Genomic DNA, 18,485 nt, shown 5'->3' with positions numbered 1-18,485 from the left:
GAAGTGAATCAGTTATACATATACATATACCCACTCTGTTTTAGATTCTTTTCCTATATAGGTCATTACAGAGTACTGAATAGAGTTCCCTGTGCTATACAGTTAGTTCTTATTAGTTGTCTATTTTATATATATAGTAGTGTGTATATGTCAATCCCAATCTCCCAATTTATCCTTCCTCCCGCGGGTGGGGGATTTGACAACATTCTGAGGTTCTCCCTCATGCCTTCACTAATGTGTGAAGAAGAATTCTTAGGGTGTAGATAAGCAACCTTGGGGAGGGTGGAGAAATGGGGGAATCTAAGAAAACTGTTTTAGAATGGAAGCCACCATAAACCACCATGGGACCTCAGCAGTGACAATAAGGGCCTCCAGAGGTTTCCACTTCCTCTTTCCACTTTCCAGCTCACTGGGCTGAGCAGAAGGACTGATACAAATTACACAAGAGTGTAATATACCCCGGCTGGTTAGATTGGGCTGGGTTTAGCCATTTACTGACTCCCACAAGAGAGCAGAAAACTAAGGGCAACACTCAGCACCAACTTCCCTCTTTTCTTCCCCTTATCCCGCATCTTCATTTTAGAGCAAATTGACTAGAAAACAACTCCAAACTGGGGGAAGAAATACTGGCACATATCAGAGCAAATTGAAAGTCTGAAGAGTCTGTCCATGCTGAGCATGAACTGGATAAAATATAAGGACATGACTACTATTCAAGCATGGTAGAAAGAAACATGATTTTTGAAAGAGAGGTGAAGAATCTAGTTTAGATGGAAACAGCTGTTAAAGGAAAAACCAGAGCTGGATGGTAAAGTGTTTAAAAACAGATTTTATTCAGAAAAACTATTGTAATAAAGGAAAATAGTCCTCAGCATAGAACTGGGCTCAATTCTGAATACAGCAAGGAAAAGTGGGAATTTATAGCTAAGGAGCAGGATGGGGATTGGGGGGGGGTGGAGTTGGGGGTCAGTGAATGAGAAATTACTAAGAGGAAGCATCAGGCATAAGGGGGGATTCCACCTAAACCAACCTAGCAATATTCTTGCTGAAGGCAGGCCAAGGTGATCAGACATTATCTGGGGGATGATAGGCTATGAGAAATTTGGTAAGACGTTGAGGATGATTGGATATTGAGTTTGGGGGATTCTGGCTAAACCGACTTAACAGGATTCTTGCTAAAATTAGGTATACAAAGACAGACAAAAGTCCAAAAGATGGAAAAAAATCCAAAAGATGGAAAAAAGTCCAAAAGTCAAGGCCTGGTTAGGAAGGGGATCCATAGGGGCCAGACTAAAGTTTGGTCAAGGACAGACTCTTTGTTATAACCCAGAGAAAAGAAGCATATTCCTTAAGACTATTTTGTTCCATAGACTCAGTAAGAAATAATATTCAATACAATAAGAGGTCCAAGATGAGATGTTAAACAATAGAATGATTGAGAACCAAAATAATATCATTACAGATCATATAAATAAATTTCAACAGCAAGGAACAAAATAAAATTGGCTGAATATTAGGTTAATAGCATGGAGGAAAGATTTGGGACAATCACAATGAATAAAGAGGGAAAAGGCATAGAGATTTAAGAATTTAAAAGAAATGAAAGATACAGTCAAATATAATCCAATATTGGGCTAATTGGTGTCCCAGAGGAAGAGAACTCAACAAATTAAAAAATAATAAGAGCTATTGTACCAAAAAACCCACCATCTTACACCAGGGAAAACTGATTTAGAACAATTAACATAGAGGTATGTTCTGATTAAGTTCTTGAACTTCAGGGTTAACTATATAGAGCCTTCAGCCATCTTAGAAGAAAAGAAAATCACCTATAGTGGAAAAATTTTGACTCAACTCAGACTTCTCCATAGCAAATGTCAGGAAAAAACAGACATAGGAGCCATGGCTACAAAATTCTGAGAGAAGGAACGTGAACAAAATGTGAGCCACAAGTAGTATTTCTGTTCAAGTATTTGTTCAAGGCAACAGGCAGACAAAAGAAGGACTCAGGGAATGTGGCCCTTAAGCATTCTTGAACAAACTACTTAGCAAAGAAATCCCACCTATCAGGATGTGAATAAAAATAAAAAACCCAGAATGATGTTGCTAAGATAAAAGGATTGGTGGTAAGCACTGAATCTATTTGAATACAGAAGTGAGACTAAACAACTAGAGTAAATATGGTTGCCAGAAGCTGTTAAACCCTGACAAAATAGAAATAATATAAGCCACAAAAATTGGATGTTGGTGTACAGAGGGTGGGAGGAAGTATAATAATGTTAATTATTTCATTATCTGAGCAAGTAGTCAATTGACACTATTAATCAAGAAATATGGGCTATTCTGATTTCTCCTTGTTTATATATTTTCTTTTCCCATATTTTTGGGCTATTTCTCATGTCTTTGCTGCCATGCCCCTTTATATCTTTTTTAAAACCAACGTGCATTGAATATTAATCTACATAAACTGAATACTTAATAAATGTTGCTGAAGTAATTTTGTAGACTGCATGGGACTGTAAATTCTATGAGGATGGAGAATATGTTTTATTTATCTTTGAATTCTCTCAGTACCTGGCATAGGGACTTGCATATTGTAGATCACTAGTAAATTTTTTTGAATAAATGAATTAATTTGCTTTGTTTCATATACATTTTGTTGCTAGAACAATGGCTGGCTGGAAATATAAGGAAAATGAACCATAATTGGAGAATATGATAAAGGCTGTCACCCATATCTGAGAGACCTATTATAAACGCTTCTGATGCCTCATTAAAGACATTCTATTGTTTTCAGAATGCATTTTCCCCCCAGTAAATAATCTCCGTTTGCTCTAATTTAATTATTCATACAGCTATAGGAATGATCATTTCCAAACACAGATCTGATCCTGTCACTTCTCTCCTTAAAAACCTCCCATGCTCCCCTACTGTCTGAAAAACAGAATCCAAATTCCTAAGCATGGCATTGAAGGTCCTATATGATCTGGCTTCAGTCCATCTCTTTCCAGCCAATTCATCTCACATGTTGTCCATCCAGGGGTACTTGCAATTTTGGGAACATGCTATACACATTTGTGCTTCTATATCTTTGCTCATGCTGTTTCCTCTACTTAAAATGTCACTTCTCATCGCATATCCTTCTCTTCTCCTCCTGTCTGCAGCCATCATGACACTACTCCATTCCTTAGGACCCAACTCCATTGCTTTCTCTGTTAGGCTTTGCTGTCTCCCACGCGTAAATAATTGTACCATTTGTTGTTCTTCTGCAGTAATTCGTTCATGCTCCATGTATCATATTATACCTAATTGTACATATATTGAACACACTCTCCTAGATTGTGAACTTCTTGGTTTGTACATTTCCTTTTCCCATGTTCTTTGGTCTGTGTCTTATGTATTCTAGAAAACTGTCACGGAGTATGTGCCTGACACATAGTAAATGCTAGATAAATGTTTGTAGTTTGGAGTTTAAAAACCACATGCATTTCTTATATTTCCATATAAAGATAATTCTTTTAAGTAATGAGGGCTAAACTGAAAATCCTAAGGGTTGGTAGAAGGTAGAAAATCTGTCTCTTAAACTGTGGTTTTCTGTCCTGATAAAAGAGAAGCCTTCAGAGGTAGACTGCTCTGGGAAAACTCTGAATTGTTTAGTTCCTCAAATTAAAGCAAGTATACATGTATTACTCTTGGAAAACTATAAAGTAACCATTAAACTGAATGTAGATGCTTTAGGCTGAGAAGCAGTGCTCCATTTGGATACATAAATCTTTGTGTGTAGAGCAGGAGCATGGCTTCCCCAGACATTGTTGCAGAAGAGAAGAGAACTGTTTCTTTCTGTTGACTTAGACCATGTATGTGTCAATATATTGTTGTTTCTGTAGAGATGTAGATATCCTTGTTTGAGCCCATGCCCTTAGGAGAACAGATGCTGAGATCTAAAGGATATAGGAAAGCAAAGACAGGCATGATCCTTACTGTTTCCTGGAGAAACAATTACGCAAAGGTACTGAACTGGCTTTGGTGAGGCTCTACCTGTAAAGACTGAGGACCTACATGTAAAGACTGAATAACTTAGTCTTTGTGAGAAATGTGCTGCTGCTGGACTGTTATGTTCTAAGGTGATAACCCAGTTGGGTCAGAGATCAAGGTCACACCCCTGGGGATGTAGGGTGGGGTTTCCTCTGAAGGAGTAGATATTCCCATGGTTAGTCATCCTAGGGAGAAGTTGCACCTGGGACAGAAAATGGGAGTTTGAAAGTGGACCTTTAACTGGGTGAGGAGAGTTGTTTTCTTCTCTGAGCTTTACAGTGGTTGGGCCCGTATGCTCAAGACATGGTTAGGAGAACTCTTGATTGAGAGGGGAGATGTATGGACCCAGACATATGGACCCAGGCTGGAAACTCAACAGTAAGGCAGGCCTGATCTAGTCCATAAGGGCTCTGAGAGTAGCCATGTCATTCTTATGTTTGTGATGTCCTGGGGAAGAGAGGGCACTGCCCCTTCCTGCCAAATCCCAAGGCAATGCTGAAGATTGCATTGGCTGGAGAGAGCTCAGTGTTCCAGAACATCAGGGTATGGGACATCTGAAGCAGAGGCAGAAATAGTTCAGTTATTTCAGGAATATGTGGGTGACAGCACCTCTCCTGGGGACTCCTCCATAGTAGAGAAGGGAGAGGAACTCTAAAGGGGGCTGGCTGACATCCTGATAATTTGGAAGGTGGGAACTCAGAAGTATTGTAGTTGGGGTTTTTTTGGGGGGGAATTTTATTTCAAATATGACCTCCTTTATAGTCAAAAACTTGAATGCTATGACACTCTGATTCTCAAGGACATATGAGGCCTTTTATTGAACAAATCCTTTCCATCTTGGGCATCCTGTTCAATAGACTTGAGAAAACCAAAGGTAAACAAAGTATTCCTCCATTTGATTTTATATGAACCCTCTCTTTTTAGTTCCCCTTAGGCCTCTGTTCTCAAGTCTTATTGTAGAGGCATACAAGAAACCAGAAACCGATAGATTCTTGCTTTTCTTCCATTATTTGTCCGTCCTCTGTTTTCTTTACAAAGTGTTCTGTTTCAGAGAGTAAGGGAGAGTTTTAAGTTTTTTCTGGATATTATGCATAAGCATGGATGAGTATCTGACTGGTCTTTCAATGAGGAGAACATCTAAGCTGACATGATTTTCTTAGGCTGAGCAGGAATGTTATTTGATGCATAGGCATAGCAGCCACAATCTTATCCCTGTTGATTGTATTTGTGGTCATACTTTGAAAAAAGGCTGCATTCAGTTCTGTAGAGCTTTTCTGGATTCATGGTGCTTTGTCTTTTTATTCTGACAGCTGATTATTTGCATAACTTGTTAAAGAGGCCTCCCTATCATCACATTACTGGCTTTCCTCTAGCTTTTTGAATATTTTTTCTTGCTCTCTTAGATTTTACATCAAATAGCAACTTTTCCTTCAACAAAAGTTCTGCCTGTCTGAAATCTTTCATCATCTTCTCTCAACCACACAACAAAGCTGAACTCTGTAGAATATCACTTTGACACATTAATAATTGCATTTGTCTCTAAGACCTTCCTGAAATTCTCTTAGTTTCTTCTCTTGGGGTTTAGATGCTGTACAGTATCTATCAATTCCATTTACTTCATTTAAAAAACATTTATTGAGTATTATGTTGCAGGCACCAGGCTACCTGCTGGAGCTATGAAATAGAGGAGCTCACATCTGGTTTTATGGCTAGAATACTTGGCTCACTGCTTCTAGTTTCTAAACTAACTCATCCAGGATTGCATTGAGAAGAAGAACCTCCTCTTATGGCTCCTGAATGCCATAGGGGAGAATGTAACTAATGAGGAGAGCAATCCAGGTTACTGAGGTGATAAGCAATCCAAGATACAAAGAGGGGCAGGGTGGGTCACATGCAAAAAAAAAAAAGGATAAATTCTGGAGTCCAAAGACACTAGGGAAGAAGCATACTTTAATGGTCGGGCTTTTTTCTCAGTTAACATTGGGTTTTATTTTTGTTATGTTATACCTACAACCAACAGTGTAAATGAAAATAACAGGAAATTATGTGTATTTCATTATTTTCAATTAATATATTTATTACAGCATTAACGTTGTTGATTTGATCCTTTTGTAACATTTCCTTCCATCAAAATTTTTTGAGGGAGAATACTGTCTCTTAGTGAAATTTTTATAAAGAACATGAGGTCTTTAGATATGAGGTCAGAGAAGGCAGGAGACAATTTTTTTTCTTTGTGATGTATACCTCCTTACATACTCTGGCGTTTTGTTCAGGAAGTATGAAGACACGATAATTCTAGTTCTAAAGGTGTAAGGAAAGGGTTGATCTTTTCCTCTGTATTATACCGGCGGAAGGAGCACGTCTCAGTCTCTTCCTTTTGTCTTCTGAAAATAAAAGGAAGGAGGCAAAGGGTGTTTGAGTGGAGGGTTTTCTAGGGGTTAAACCCTGGTGCTTCAGACCCTCTGCGAACCCGGCAGGTTTTCCTTAAGTAGCTCCTGTAAAACAGATGTTCTCCAAAATAAGAGGGATGGAGCAGAGGAGACCGTCGGGCTGCCTTGCGATACAGCGCAGGTGGGGGTAGCCGCCTGGTCCAGAGCCGAAGGTGCTTGCATTCTGCAGGTGCAGGGATTGTGAGCTCTCACCGCTCCGGCTCCCGAGAGGCGAGAACCGAGGTGTTGCAGAGGGTGGGACTTGGCCCCTGAAGCAGAGGCCAAATGTATTCCAAACAGCTGACAATGATCGAGCCGGGTGCCCACACCTGGTCCGGGGGTGGGGAAGTAGCATCTACAGGAACCGCAGGGAGAAAAGGAGCCCCTGGTTTGGGACGCCAGAGGGCTGGTCCGGCTTATCTCGGTCCGACTGCTTTCCCGTGATTGCTTCCCCAGCTTGTCCATCATCGCAGTGCCCTATTTCTACTGGCTCTACTGTCTGCCACTCGGTTCCGCCGCGCTGACCCCCATTGGGCCCCTCCGGCCGAGGCCCCGCCCCACGAGCAGGACACGGGCAGTAGGGCGCGGAGGAAAGAGAGCCGGGCGCTTGTTCTGGGCTGTGGGGAGGCGGTGGCGGAGAAGGAGGAGGAGAAGGAGGAGGAGCTGGGTCAGCAGGAGGCAGCGGCGGCGTCCGCGCTGGGGTGATGGTGCAGGTGCTTGGGGCCGGTGCGGAGCTGCCTGGCTGAGGGGCGCCTGGTCCGGGGTCCGCAGCGCCGCCGCGTCTCTCCCGGGGGCGGGTGGGCGGGAAGATGCTGAGCAGGTTGATGAGCGGCAGCAGCAGGAGCCTGGAGCGCGAGTACAGCTGCACCGTGCGGCTGCTGGACGACAGCGAGTACACCTGCACCATCCAGGTCAGTGCCGCGCCGCCCCGCCCGCGGGACCCCCTCGTCCCCCGAGTCTGGCCAACTTGGCCCGCGCCCGCGCGTCGCTCCAGACCCCAGCGCTTTGTCCACCCCTGGCTGCGGCGGACGGCCCCGGTGCAGGGCGCCTCTGCCTGACCCCCAGTCCGGGGCTGGGCACTCGGAGCTCGGCGCTGCTGAGAGGCGAGTCCTCGCGTTCTGGACCCCCACCTCGCCCCCTGCCCTCTCCCGAGGTGAGGACGCTCTATCCTGGCTCCTCGAACCCGCCGGTGTGGGGAGCACCTTCCTCGGGCGTCGGGAGGGAGGCTCTTTCCCCGGCCGCCCCGTCGGGGGGCGCAGGTTTTGACTCTCCGGCCCGGCAAGGACGGCTGGCGGCTTTTCTTACATGTCTTTGGCTGGAACGATAATGGTGTATGTCATAATTTGCCCCCCGCCCCCCGCCCAGCATTTGTGAGTCAGAGCTCTCAGAAGGTAGAATTGAACGCATAGCCCATGCAGAGTGGCCTATTGAAGGGGATACCAGCCCTCCGGGCTTTAAAGACTTAGGCCCCCCCTCTGGCCTTTCTCTCCCCAAATCTTATTCAGTTGGGCAGTTCTGGGGGGCGTGAGGTAAAGATTTAGCAACAAGTCCCAGCGATTTGAGGGTTGGCGTTGGTGAGAATCGGTGACTTACAAAAAAACGCCAACAATACGGTAAGGCTGCACAGCATTTCTTCAGAACCTGGTATTTTTGAAGGGATTTTTACAACCTCTCGCTGTGTGGCACGTCAGGAGTAGTAGTCTTTCCCAGGAATGCAGTCACAGCCCTCTTCCTCCTTTATAAAGTAAGAGATAGAAAACATTAACAATGCTCCGGTGTTTAGTTCACCAGCCAGGAGGATCCTGCGCTCACTGCCGAAAACTGCCCTTTCTGGAGAAGCAAATTGAGCTGGACCCAGAGGGTCTCACCTGATCCCTTGCCTTTGCAGCAAAAAACCCGAGAGGGCTTCTCACTTCAGATGTGGCAGACAAAAACTGACGGCCGGGGTCCTACTCTCTTTGTCTCTTTCCCCGCCCCCCTCCCCCATTAATTTTTTTCGCTGACAATGCTCAATAGCGGAAAATAGCGGTGGGTGAGAAAGACGTTGGATAGTATATGAGAGCAGCTGCTCTCTGCTGACTCCGTGCTCAGGTCAGCCTTCTCTCCACTTTCCTTATTCTCCCACCTCCAAAACCAACTCTGGGCATGAGTGCTGACTGCTGCCAAAGATCTATGAGGGTAGAGAAAGAGAACAAAATCTCTTTTTCAGGCCACTTAAATACAGATTAAGCAGTCATAAAGATGCTAGCCATCAAGTGAAAGGATTTTTGTAGTTGAATATGATGTAGAGATGTTGTGTATTATTTCCTTACTGAATGAGTGTCATGCTACTTTTTGTTTCTATTGTATCTTTATGTGTCATGTACAGTTTTTTTTTGTTTGTTTTTTGGTGGGGGACTCAGGAAACAGGGATTGAGTGGACATCCTTACCATTTGAATACATTGTGCAGAGCTTTTAAAGTCTTTATTCTTTGTTTTAAAATTTAAAGCATTTACACAATAGCATATCAAGGGCAGTGTGAGATTTAGACTTCATGAGTCCTAAAAATACTTTTGGGATATATGGTGAAATAAAATTTCTGGGACAGATCATTAACTTTTGCCAAGATATAAAGTACAAATGAAACACAATTCATGTCACCTGTCCATTTAGTGATAACCTTGTGGTTTTCAGGTATCACAAAAAGGCAACTAGTTATTTTTCCCAGATAGTGGAAAACCCAGTTGGCTTATTGGTATTATACTTGTGGGTGGTTTTTATTACTGTTGCGAAAAATATTTTTAAGTTGAGGAGGACTTATTGGATTTATGCTTGCTATATGCTACTATGGTTGTATTTATTTTCCTGCTGGTCTTATTTTACATGATTACAATTTAATATGTTATAAAAATGTAGGCCACTTAAAAAAATTAAGCTTGGTGTAATATGACCATACTGTAGTAAGTGTTCACTATCTAGATATGTTAATGATTGTGCATTGTGATTCTTGCATGAAATTTAAAAAACACAGGAATTCTAAACTATATGTAATATTGTCATTCTTTGGCACTACTATTGTGAATTGCTTTTGTTTTTACCCACCTGAGGAAATGTGGAAAATAAGACAATATTTTACGTGAAATTAATATTTTGCGCATACACCTTTTTTTGAGCATTAGAGATTGAGCTTTTCTTAGCAACTTTTCCCGCTTGTATATTTCTATTGTGTGTGTGTGTGTGTGTGTGTGTGTGTGTGTGTGTGTGTTTGTTGGGGGGGTGGAGAGAGAGAGAGAGCGCGAGCACATATGCGCTTATTTGTCAGACATTGGGCACAGGGTTTTTTAAATCAGTATGTGAGCTACTTACTGGGTTAAAGCAGTATTTACAACATTTAGGAATTGCAGTACTGTATATTAAAAAAAATTGGTGATAATTTGACCTCCTTTTCCTAAAAGTATTGTATGGCATATTTTTCTTTAAGGTATTTATTTTAGAAAAATTTCAGTGCCTCTTGAGATCATCAGAGACCACTTAGGATATTACAGAATCAGAAATGTATCACTGGGTTAAAGTCATAATAGCTACATTTGGTAAAATTTGGTAAATTTCAGTTGTAGGAAATTCTATCAAAGTGTTGGTCTAGCCTTTCATATTGCAGCAGTTATACTGATCTGGCATTTAGGATGTGATTATTAAGGTAATGAAAATGCCTTATATCTTCTCAATGAAGGTTGCCACAGTTACCAGACTATTCTTTTATTCTTTCTGATATGCGAATGTAGTTGTAGACCATGAGAAATGAAAGTATACATAGGAGGGTTGTAGTATAATTGCTCCCCTGTGAAGAACATTGTTAACAGCTCCCTGCCAGTTTTGAAGGTCATTGCCTCATAAATGCAGATCTGGTCCATATTTTTCACACATCTGTTTCATTTAAACACATATTTATTTACTTACCACATTTACTATCTTACTTTGTTATTTTATTTGGGAGAAAATAGGAAAAACGAAAAGGCTACCTACTATCTTTGAACTCTCCGAATGGAGTCATTTAGGTGCTTAGGCATGTAATATCTAAAGAATAGATTTTTAACTATCTTTCAGGTTATAACAGCTTATAAAATATTAAGAATATATTGCAGAAATGCCAGTAGAAATATGTATTGAAAAATATATATTGCCAAGTCAGAATATTAATCACTTTTTATTGGTTATTGCTGAAAAGTAAAGCTACCCTAGAAATGAATTTGATTTTACTGGGAACACATTAAAATAACAACTGATTAAGCAGCTAGGTTAGATTAGTTTTTGCAGTTAAATAAGGTGCAACCATAAATGAAATGTGTGTGCAGAGGCAGTTCTAAGTGGAACCAAGATGTGGATTTGATTGTGGCTCAGCCATTTAGTAACTGTGGGACATGGAGTAAGGGAGAGAATATTGAGGGAGAGAACAAATGCATTGATCCTTGCACCTGCCAGGCACTTCGCGTGTATTATTATCTCATTTACCTCACATCAGTGTTATGGATTGATTTTATACCCATTGTACCAGCTAAAGAAAATGGGATCGTGGATTGGTGGGAGAGCCTATATTTGTTGAATGGATAACTATGTACTAGGCTTTGTGCTAGGTGCTTTGCTTATACCTTACATCAGCCGTTGAGAGGTAGGTGGTATTATCCTCCTTTTACAGATGAAAGATAGTCCCAGATGACGGAACTTGCTCAAAGCTAGTAGGTGGCTGTACTGTATTTAAACCCCAGCCCTTTTGTCTCTAAATCCCATCGTTATTCCCTCTATCCATTCTGACTCCTTAAGTTACTTCACCTGTCTGTACCTTAATTTCCTCATCTATAAAATGGAAATTTAATACTTATTTCGCAGTAAAGAGAAAGTTATTTGGAGATATCACTACAAATAATAAGGAACATTTAAATAGACTAATATACTGTACTTATATTGTGCCTTATTCTATTCAGTTCAGAAATAGAATTGAGAAATGTTTTACTTTTTTAGAAAAATAATTGAACTTAAGCTGTAAGTCCCCGTAAAATGATTTCTGATTAATTTCAGTAAAATTGTGAGATCCAAGACTGGCATAACTGAAATCTTTATTAGAACTCTTCTTTAAAATCAAGAGTTCAAGTTTGCTTTCCTTCTATTCTACCAAGTCTTTGGCTTTAGAGAGGCATTTATTGCTTGGACTGTGATTTGTCTTTTCTAAGAACTTCTGCTTCTTGGTAAGTGGAATCCTTGGTTTCATTAATGCAAAAAGGATGTTCTTAGAGAATTAGGATAATTTTATTCACAGAGAAAAACACAAGGCTGTTGTATTTTCATGAATATTGGTTTTTAAAAACTTTATTTTAAAAAGTAATTATGCTGTCTCAGGATCTCTGTTACAATAGCAAGTCAGTTAGAATCTAATTCTTAAAACTAAGTTCCAAAATTAGCCTTCTAGGATCCTAAAAGCACTTGTATTCTGTTTCTTAATTTGTATATTAAAACATTTATTGTATAAAACTAATGCAAATCAGTCTTTTCAGTACAGAAGGTAAATTCTAGATGTGTATTTATGCTTTCATTCTTTTTCTTTTTGAAGAAGTCCTGTTTAAGAAGTGTCATTGGCATCCAAGAGAAACCTAGACGCAATCACTACAACAGATTTTACTCAAGGGTATTTGTATGAACTTGCATTCTGTTAAGTGCTTGGAATGAGTATGCTAGATGAGGCAATTCAACATAGTGTACAGAGCATGTGATTTTGAGTCCTCTGTTTATACATTGTCCAGAGACTCGTGTATCATGTCTGTGATATTAATATCATATTTAAAAAAGGAAATGTTTGCCAAAATAAAATCAGACAACCTGAAGGCAATAAACAGTCATTTTTCATATGTTTGTAATGGTTTATGTGTAATTCTTAAAATGTGTAATCCAAAATAAATAGCAAGGCATTAGCTTTAGAGGCAATTTACCAATGATATAATAGTTACTATATTAAAATATTTTGGATTATTTTAAGAACTTTGTTTTCTGATAGATTATACTTTAGAATTTATAAAGGAGAGAGTAAGAGGAAGCTATGAATCTTAAACCCCAAGAATCACAGCACCTAGTTCAGTGCCTTACATAGTTCAGTAAATACTTTTTCTGATTTGTTTGTGCTACATGATTGCTGTGTTAACTACAACACTTTAAAATTTCTTCTGCCTGAAAACAATAAACATTTTCTAACAATCGTATAACCCTTTTTGTAGTTTCATCCCATCCCATTTCGAACCGTTTTTCTCTGTAACCCCTCTCTCTCTGGTGAGAAGTACAGTATGTAAATGTGGTATTTTATGAAGCCTGCTAACTTTTTGCAGTTATCCTTTGTTGAATTAGTGGCGCTTCAGCCCACAGCTCCTATGATTTTTTTCGTTTGTCTGTTAGGATTTCAAGCCTTTCAGGTGCCCTCACTTCCCCCATCTCTGCAGGTTTAGAAGGCTTACAGCAAATGAATACTGTGTAGTACAGTGCTTCATGGAGCGTTAGAGGTCTGGCAGAATTAGGGTATTGAGCATACGGTTCACCACAGCCACAGAACCTTCCTGCACTCCTTTCCTCCAAGTCAGTACTACATAAAGCAACCTCCTCACAGACTCGTTTTCTAACCTGTTATCTGGACAGGAAGTGAACCATGCTTCCCAATCTGTTTCTAAATATGTCTATTTTATTTTATTATTTTTTAAAATTTATTTGTTTTTATTTTTGGCTGTGTCGGGTCTTCATTGCTGTGCTTGGGCTTTCTCTAGCTGCGGAGAGCGGGGGCTACTCTTCGTTGTGGTGCACAGGCTTCTTATTGTGGTGGCTTCTCTTGTTGTGGCTCACCGGCTCTAGGCGCACGGGCCTCAGTAGTTGTGGCTCACGGGCTTAGTTGCCCCGCGGCATGTGGGATCTTCCCGGGCCAGGGATTGAACCCGTGTCCACTGCATTGGCAGGTGTATTCTTTTTCTTTTTTTTTTTTTAACATCTTTACTGGAGTATAATTGCTTTACAATGGTGTGTTAGTTTCAGCTGTATAACAAAGTGAATCAGCTATACATATATCCCCATATCCCCTCCCTCTTGCGTCTCCCTCCCACCCTCCCTATCCCACCCCTCTAGTGGTCACAAATCATGGCAGGTGGATTCTTAACCACTGTGCCACCAGGGAAGCCCTATGTGTATTTTAAGTTGAATTCATCTTCTCTCTGGTAGCCTCATCTGTAACATTCTGTTGGACTCTGCAGATCCTGTTTCTTGGAGCAGCCTCCTGTGGGTCACTCTTCCTCAGCTGTGCCTAGCCAGAGCTTGTACAAGATATGTGAATATCATGGAGGATTGGCAGCAACCTTATAGCTTCTGTATCTCACCTACATGGTGCTTAGGGAGGAGGGTGCTGCTCTCCAGGAGGCCCAGTGGCAGTTGTTGCCCCTCTGTTTTATGGCCTTGATCCTTGGGGCTCAAGCCAACCACCTGAATGGTTTTCTTATGCAGCTGAGAAATTTGGAGAGTGCTGGAGCATCTCCATCCTATGCTGTACAGTGAGTGGTATTTCCCCTAAGAAAGCAAAACACCTTGTCATACGTCCATCCTAGCCATTGAAGCAGGCCTTCCATTCCTTTAAGACCCTAGGCCCTGGTGGCCAATAGAACTTTTGAAGCTTTTACAAACATTTTACATATGGTAGAGCCAAAGAAAGACTAGGGAGAGCAGTTTCTCTGGGAGGATAATCCCCAGATTTAAATTATGGAACTCTTGCCTTCCAAGGCCATCACGTGATGCTCATTACTGTTGTCAATATTTTGAACAAGATAGGCCCCTGTATTGGTCTTTCACCAATTATAATTACTGTACTATTTCTAGGGATGGTGTTTTACTCTGTGGTCTTTCCAGCTTAATTGCATCATATCCTAGATTTGGAAGGTAGGAACCTGTAAGGAATCTTAGGTTCAAATTCTCTAGGCTTTTGCTTGCTACTGTCAGAGTAAACATCAACTGTGTGAATCAAGTCCTCTAAGGAGATCCTTCCGTGCCATGCTCATACAGGCAAAATAATTGGGCCACATGCTTGGCAACCACTGAGTTTGTGTACAATAGCTCCATTCACTTGTCTACAGAAAACACCCCTTTGACAGTGATTATAGCTTTCATCCCCCTCCTCTACTTCTGACTCCCTGCATTACCATGACCTCATCTGTTGGTCTGTATTTAGAGGCACTCTGGACCACTCCAGAAATGCTTTAGGACTTGTTCTTGTATGTTAAAGATCATTTCAAGTTAGGCAACGACTGCCCACCAGGGGAAGCCATTCAGGATCAGGACCAAACCTAGCTATTCTTATGCCTTATTTGAGCCATCTTACTGTGTCACAGCTCAGGGGTTTTCTTCCTTTTGTAGAAATTGTGAACCTTGTGAAAAGCAAGGAGAATAGAGTGGGGGAGTTAAACCTTCTCAGTGGTTTAAAAGTGTGGTTCCTGGATGAGCAGCATTAGTTTCACGTGGGTACTCGTTAGAAACGCAGATTCTTGTCCCCACTGCAGACCTAGCAAATCGGAAAGTTGGGGCCTGGAACTCATCAGTTTAAGTCTTTCAGCTGAGTCTTATGCTTGCTGAGGTTTGAGAATAGCTACTACTTGGTCACACAGATATTTAGTAGATAACATTGATGAGTATTGTTGATTGACTGGATATAAAAAATGAGGGAGAAGGAGAAGCCAAGAGTGAATCTCTTATTTCTGACTTTTGATTTATTTCTGAATGGCCTTAACTGATTCTCTACCCTTAAAAGGTAAAAAGTTATTTGCAGATATGCATATCTGTCTTCAAGTGGGCAGGATTCTAAAGATGGTTCATAATTCCAATTTGATGCTCTTATATTTATTGGTTAGTTTTATTTTTTGTCTTTCCTGACCTACAAACAATATGATTATTTCATATTTGTATACTGTTTTTCAAAGAAATCTTCACAACTTAAAGCACTGGGGGAATAGGAGGAGTAAAGCTCCCTGTCGTCCAAGGACTTACAGCCTAGAGAGGGATTATAAACATGTAAATAGCAAACCATAAAACATCACAGAATTCAGGGCTAGGACAAGGTGATATGCTGTGGCAGCGCACATGTGGGGGACTTGAAATTAAATATTTCTCAAAGGAGGTGAGATTTGAACTAGGTCATGAAAGATTGCCAAAAGCAGAAAATGGGCTGTGCGTATGGGTAAAGGGCATTCCAGGCTAAGGTAACAGCAGGCTACTTCTAGGTAGAAAAGCTAAAAATGTAAAGCCAAGTATGCTTAGTCTTTCCTTTACTATGTTGATTTGACTTACTCTGGTACAGTTGAGTCAAACGACAGAAATCTACTTGCCTAGGAAAAATTACTGTCAGCAAATTTCAATCATTCTTGACGTGCTCAGAGGAATCAGTCTAAACTAAAAATAAATGCATAAAGCTGGCAATGAATTAAATCTAATTCCAAAACTGTGTAACACAGATTAAGATTCTTCACAAAGCAATGGCATCATATAAAGAAAAGGTAGATTGGGATATCAATCTTAATTCTGTGACTGCAGCAACTAAGTATGAATTTTATTTTCAAGAGACGTCATCAGTTTAGTTATCTGACAAAAAAAAGAAGGTATCAAATTCCAACATTCAGCTGTTGTTTGAAAATCCTTTGACTGATACAGTGTAGCCTAGACTGTGCATTAACAGTTAGGAAATGTAACCCGTGGAGCCCTAAAAGGCACTTTTCAGCATCTCTATTCCCAAACCTAAGTGGCCACCCAAAATAGCTTTTCTGGAGGACAGAGGAGTGCTTCCCTGGATTCTCGTGTGAGCCGCTGCCTGCTGGCTCCAAAGTTCCCAGCCCTACACAGGGTGCACTTTTAGCACTCAACACAGTGCCAGGCTGGAGCTTTGGGGATGGGAACCTCCAAGAAAGCACTGTTTGGCATTTGGGCAATCAATGTTCGGCAGAATGCCAATGCTAATAGGTTATTTTGCTCTGGAAGAGGAGAATAAGGAGGGATAGTCTAAAGACTGATGAATAGGGGAATGACTGACAATACAAGCACTCCATTTTGTTGGCAAGTTTAAGGAGGCTTGCTGTGAAATGGTATTATGGGAGCCAGTTAAATTAGCAAAGGCCCACAGGCCCAAGGCCTGAAAGAAATAGTGGTACCTCAAACAGCATGCCCTAGGGCACACTCAAATGTCTGGCCACTTTCATTGAATTTGTGGTAGGAAAAAGCCAAATCATTAGGAATCTTCTCAGTCTGGTACTCCCTCCAGGCACTGCATAATCAGGCAAATTATCCTTTGCCTCTAGGCAGGTGCACAGCCTTATTTCTCTATAGCTTGATTTAACTCAAGGGCCTCTAGTCTGGGTCCTAGCCTAATTCTGAGGACACCCAAGAGGAAGAGTTGGCTTCAGGAGTCCCAGAGGATTCCAGATACTCTAGTGAGGAGGTGCTACTAAGATTCTTATTTTGTCAAACATGAGCCAAGCAGGTAAGAACATTGATCACAACACAAGGAAGCAGAATTAATCAATTCACCTAAGGATCTCAAGTACTTCTGGGGGATAATTGAGGCTGGAGAAGGCATCCAGCCTGTCCTGTTTCAGATTTTTGCCTCTAGAAAGATCTAAAAGCCCCAGGAGTTATTACGGAATTGGAGGTTTGTACGTCCGGAGGACCTATGGACTAGCAATGATGTGGGGGATGTTATAAGACATGTTGAACCTACAATTTCACAGTATACACTCATCTGTACAACAGAATATCCCATCAGCTCTTTGGGAGGCCACTCAGGAAATTTGGCTGTTGAGAGATAAAAATCTGATCAAAACAGAAGGTAGTTCCAGTCCTACAGTGCAGCTTCTTCAATCTATGTCCAGTTTCAGGTTCTGGTACATGTGAAGTAGGTTAAAAAAAAAAGTGAATGAGAGTTTGCTTGGTATAGCTGTAGGACATAAGTTACTGAGCTAACTATTGTAATGTCAGATTTTATAAGCAGAATAGCTAATCAACACTTTCTTTGCTTATTTTTAAATACACCTTGGATAATTTAGACAAGCTTGTTTAAATGAATACCCATAGTACAGAAAGCACATCTAGGAATTGTCTTCTAATAATTTTTATGGTAAAGGAGAACACATATTACCTGTATTCCAATTTTTGATTTTGGGTATACTAGACAGTCTGATTATTCTAAGGAGACAGATAGAATGCTATTATATTGTCTTGCTGCAAATTAGATCTTTTAGTGTATCATTATAAAATATTATGGACTATTCCTACTAATGTATCTCATATAAGATACCTTTAGCTTCTGGTCAAAAGAAAATGACAAAAGAAGTAGAGAAACTTTACTTTCTCTTCTTGGTTTCCACAATTTTATTTCCTACCATCTTTTCTGACATGATAGCTCTTCTGTCCATCTCTTATTATGTCCTCTGTTTTATGCTGATTTATACTTTGGGCCATTCATTTAATACAATCTCTTATCACCACTTCTAATTGGCATCACTGCCAAGTTATACCTTTGCTTATGGTCAGATTCTTTGTGTGGTGGCCACACCTTCTGTTGGTGGGGGGAGGTGTTAAAAAAAGATATAATCATAGTGTATGTATATATACACTGAGGCATAATGTGATCCATATCCTTTAATTTCATTATTTAACACAAAAGTGTATATTTTAGTTAATTGGAATTTGAGACAAGACAAACAAATGAAAGTCTGTATTGTATAAAATGGTATCTTGAGGCTGGGCTGAGTATTATGTGTTTAGAGTTTTCTATTAACTTTTTTGCAGTTTTTTATACTTAATGAATTAATAGACCTAATGAGACTCTATGTCTACTGTGACTTCAGGTCTGGTTCTTAGGGAATGGATGGACATGGTAGGGCTGCCCATGACCAGGAAAGTCTTTACTCTGGACAGCTAAAGTCAGTGAAACTGGATGGAGAGTTAAAATAGTTGACTAAAGGAAGAAACAAAAGATTAAAACCAGA

General features: G+C 40.6%; 1 protein-coding gene across 3 annotated transcripts in view; it reads left to right on the top strand.

The window, feature by feature from the left end:
- Nucleotides 1-7,058: 7,058 nt before the first annotated feature.
- The window catches only part of FRMD5 (FERM domain containing 5), a 341,523-nt gene continuing 330,096 nt past the window's right edge, over nt 7,059-18,485 (top strand). For all 3 annotated transcript variants that reach the window (XM_067745480.1, XM_067745486.1, XM_067745479.1), the window contains exon 1: nt 7,059-7,375. In XM_067745480.1, the coding sequence (XP_067601581.1) occupies nt 7,274-7,375 (102 nt within the window). In that variant the 5' untranslated portion in view covers nt 7,059-7,273. The remainder of the gene's footprint in view (nt 7,376-18,485) is intronic.

This window comes from Pseudorca crassidens, chromosome 1 (assembly GCF_039906515.1).
Source record: "Pseudorca crassidens isolate mPseCra1 chromosome 1, mPseCra1.hap1, whole genome shotgun sequence".
NCBI lineage: Eukaryota > Metazoa > Chordata > Mammalia > Artiodactyla > Delphinidae > Pseudorca > Pseudorca crassidens.
Note: the sequence above shows the minus strand (reverse complement) of the source record. Positions and strands in the feature narration are given on the sequence as shown.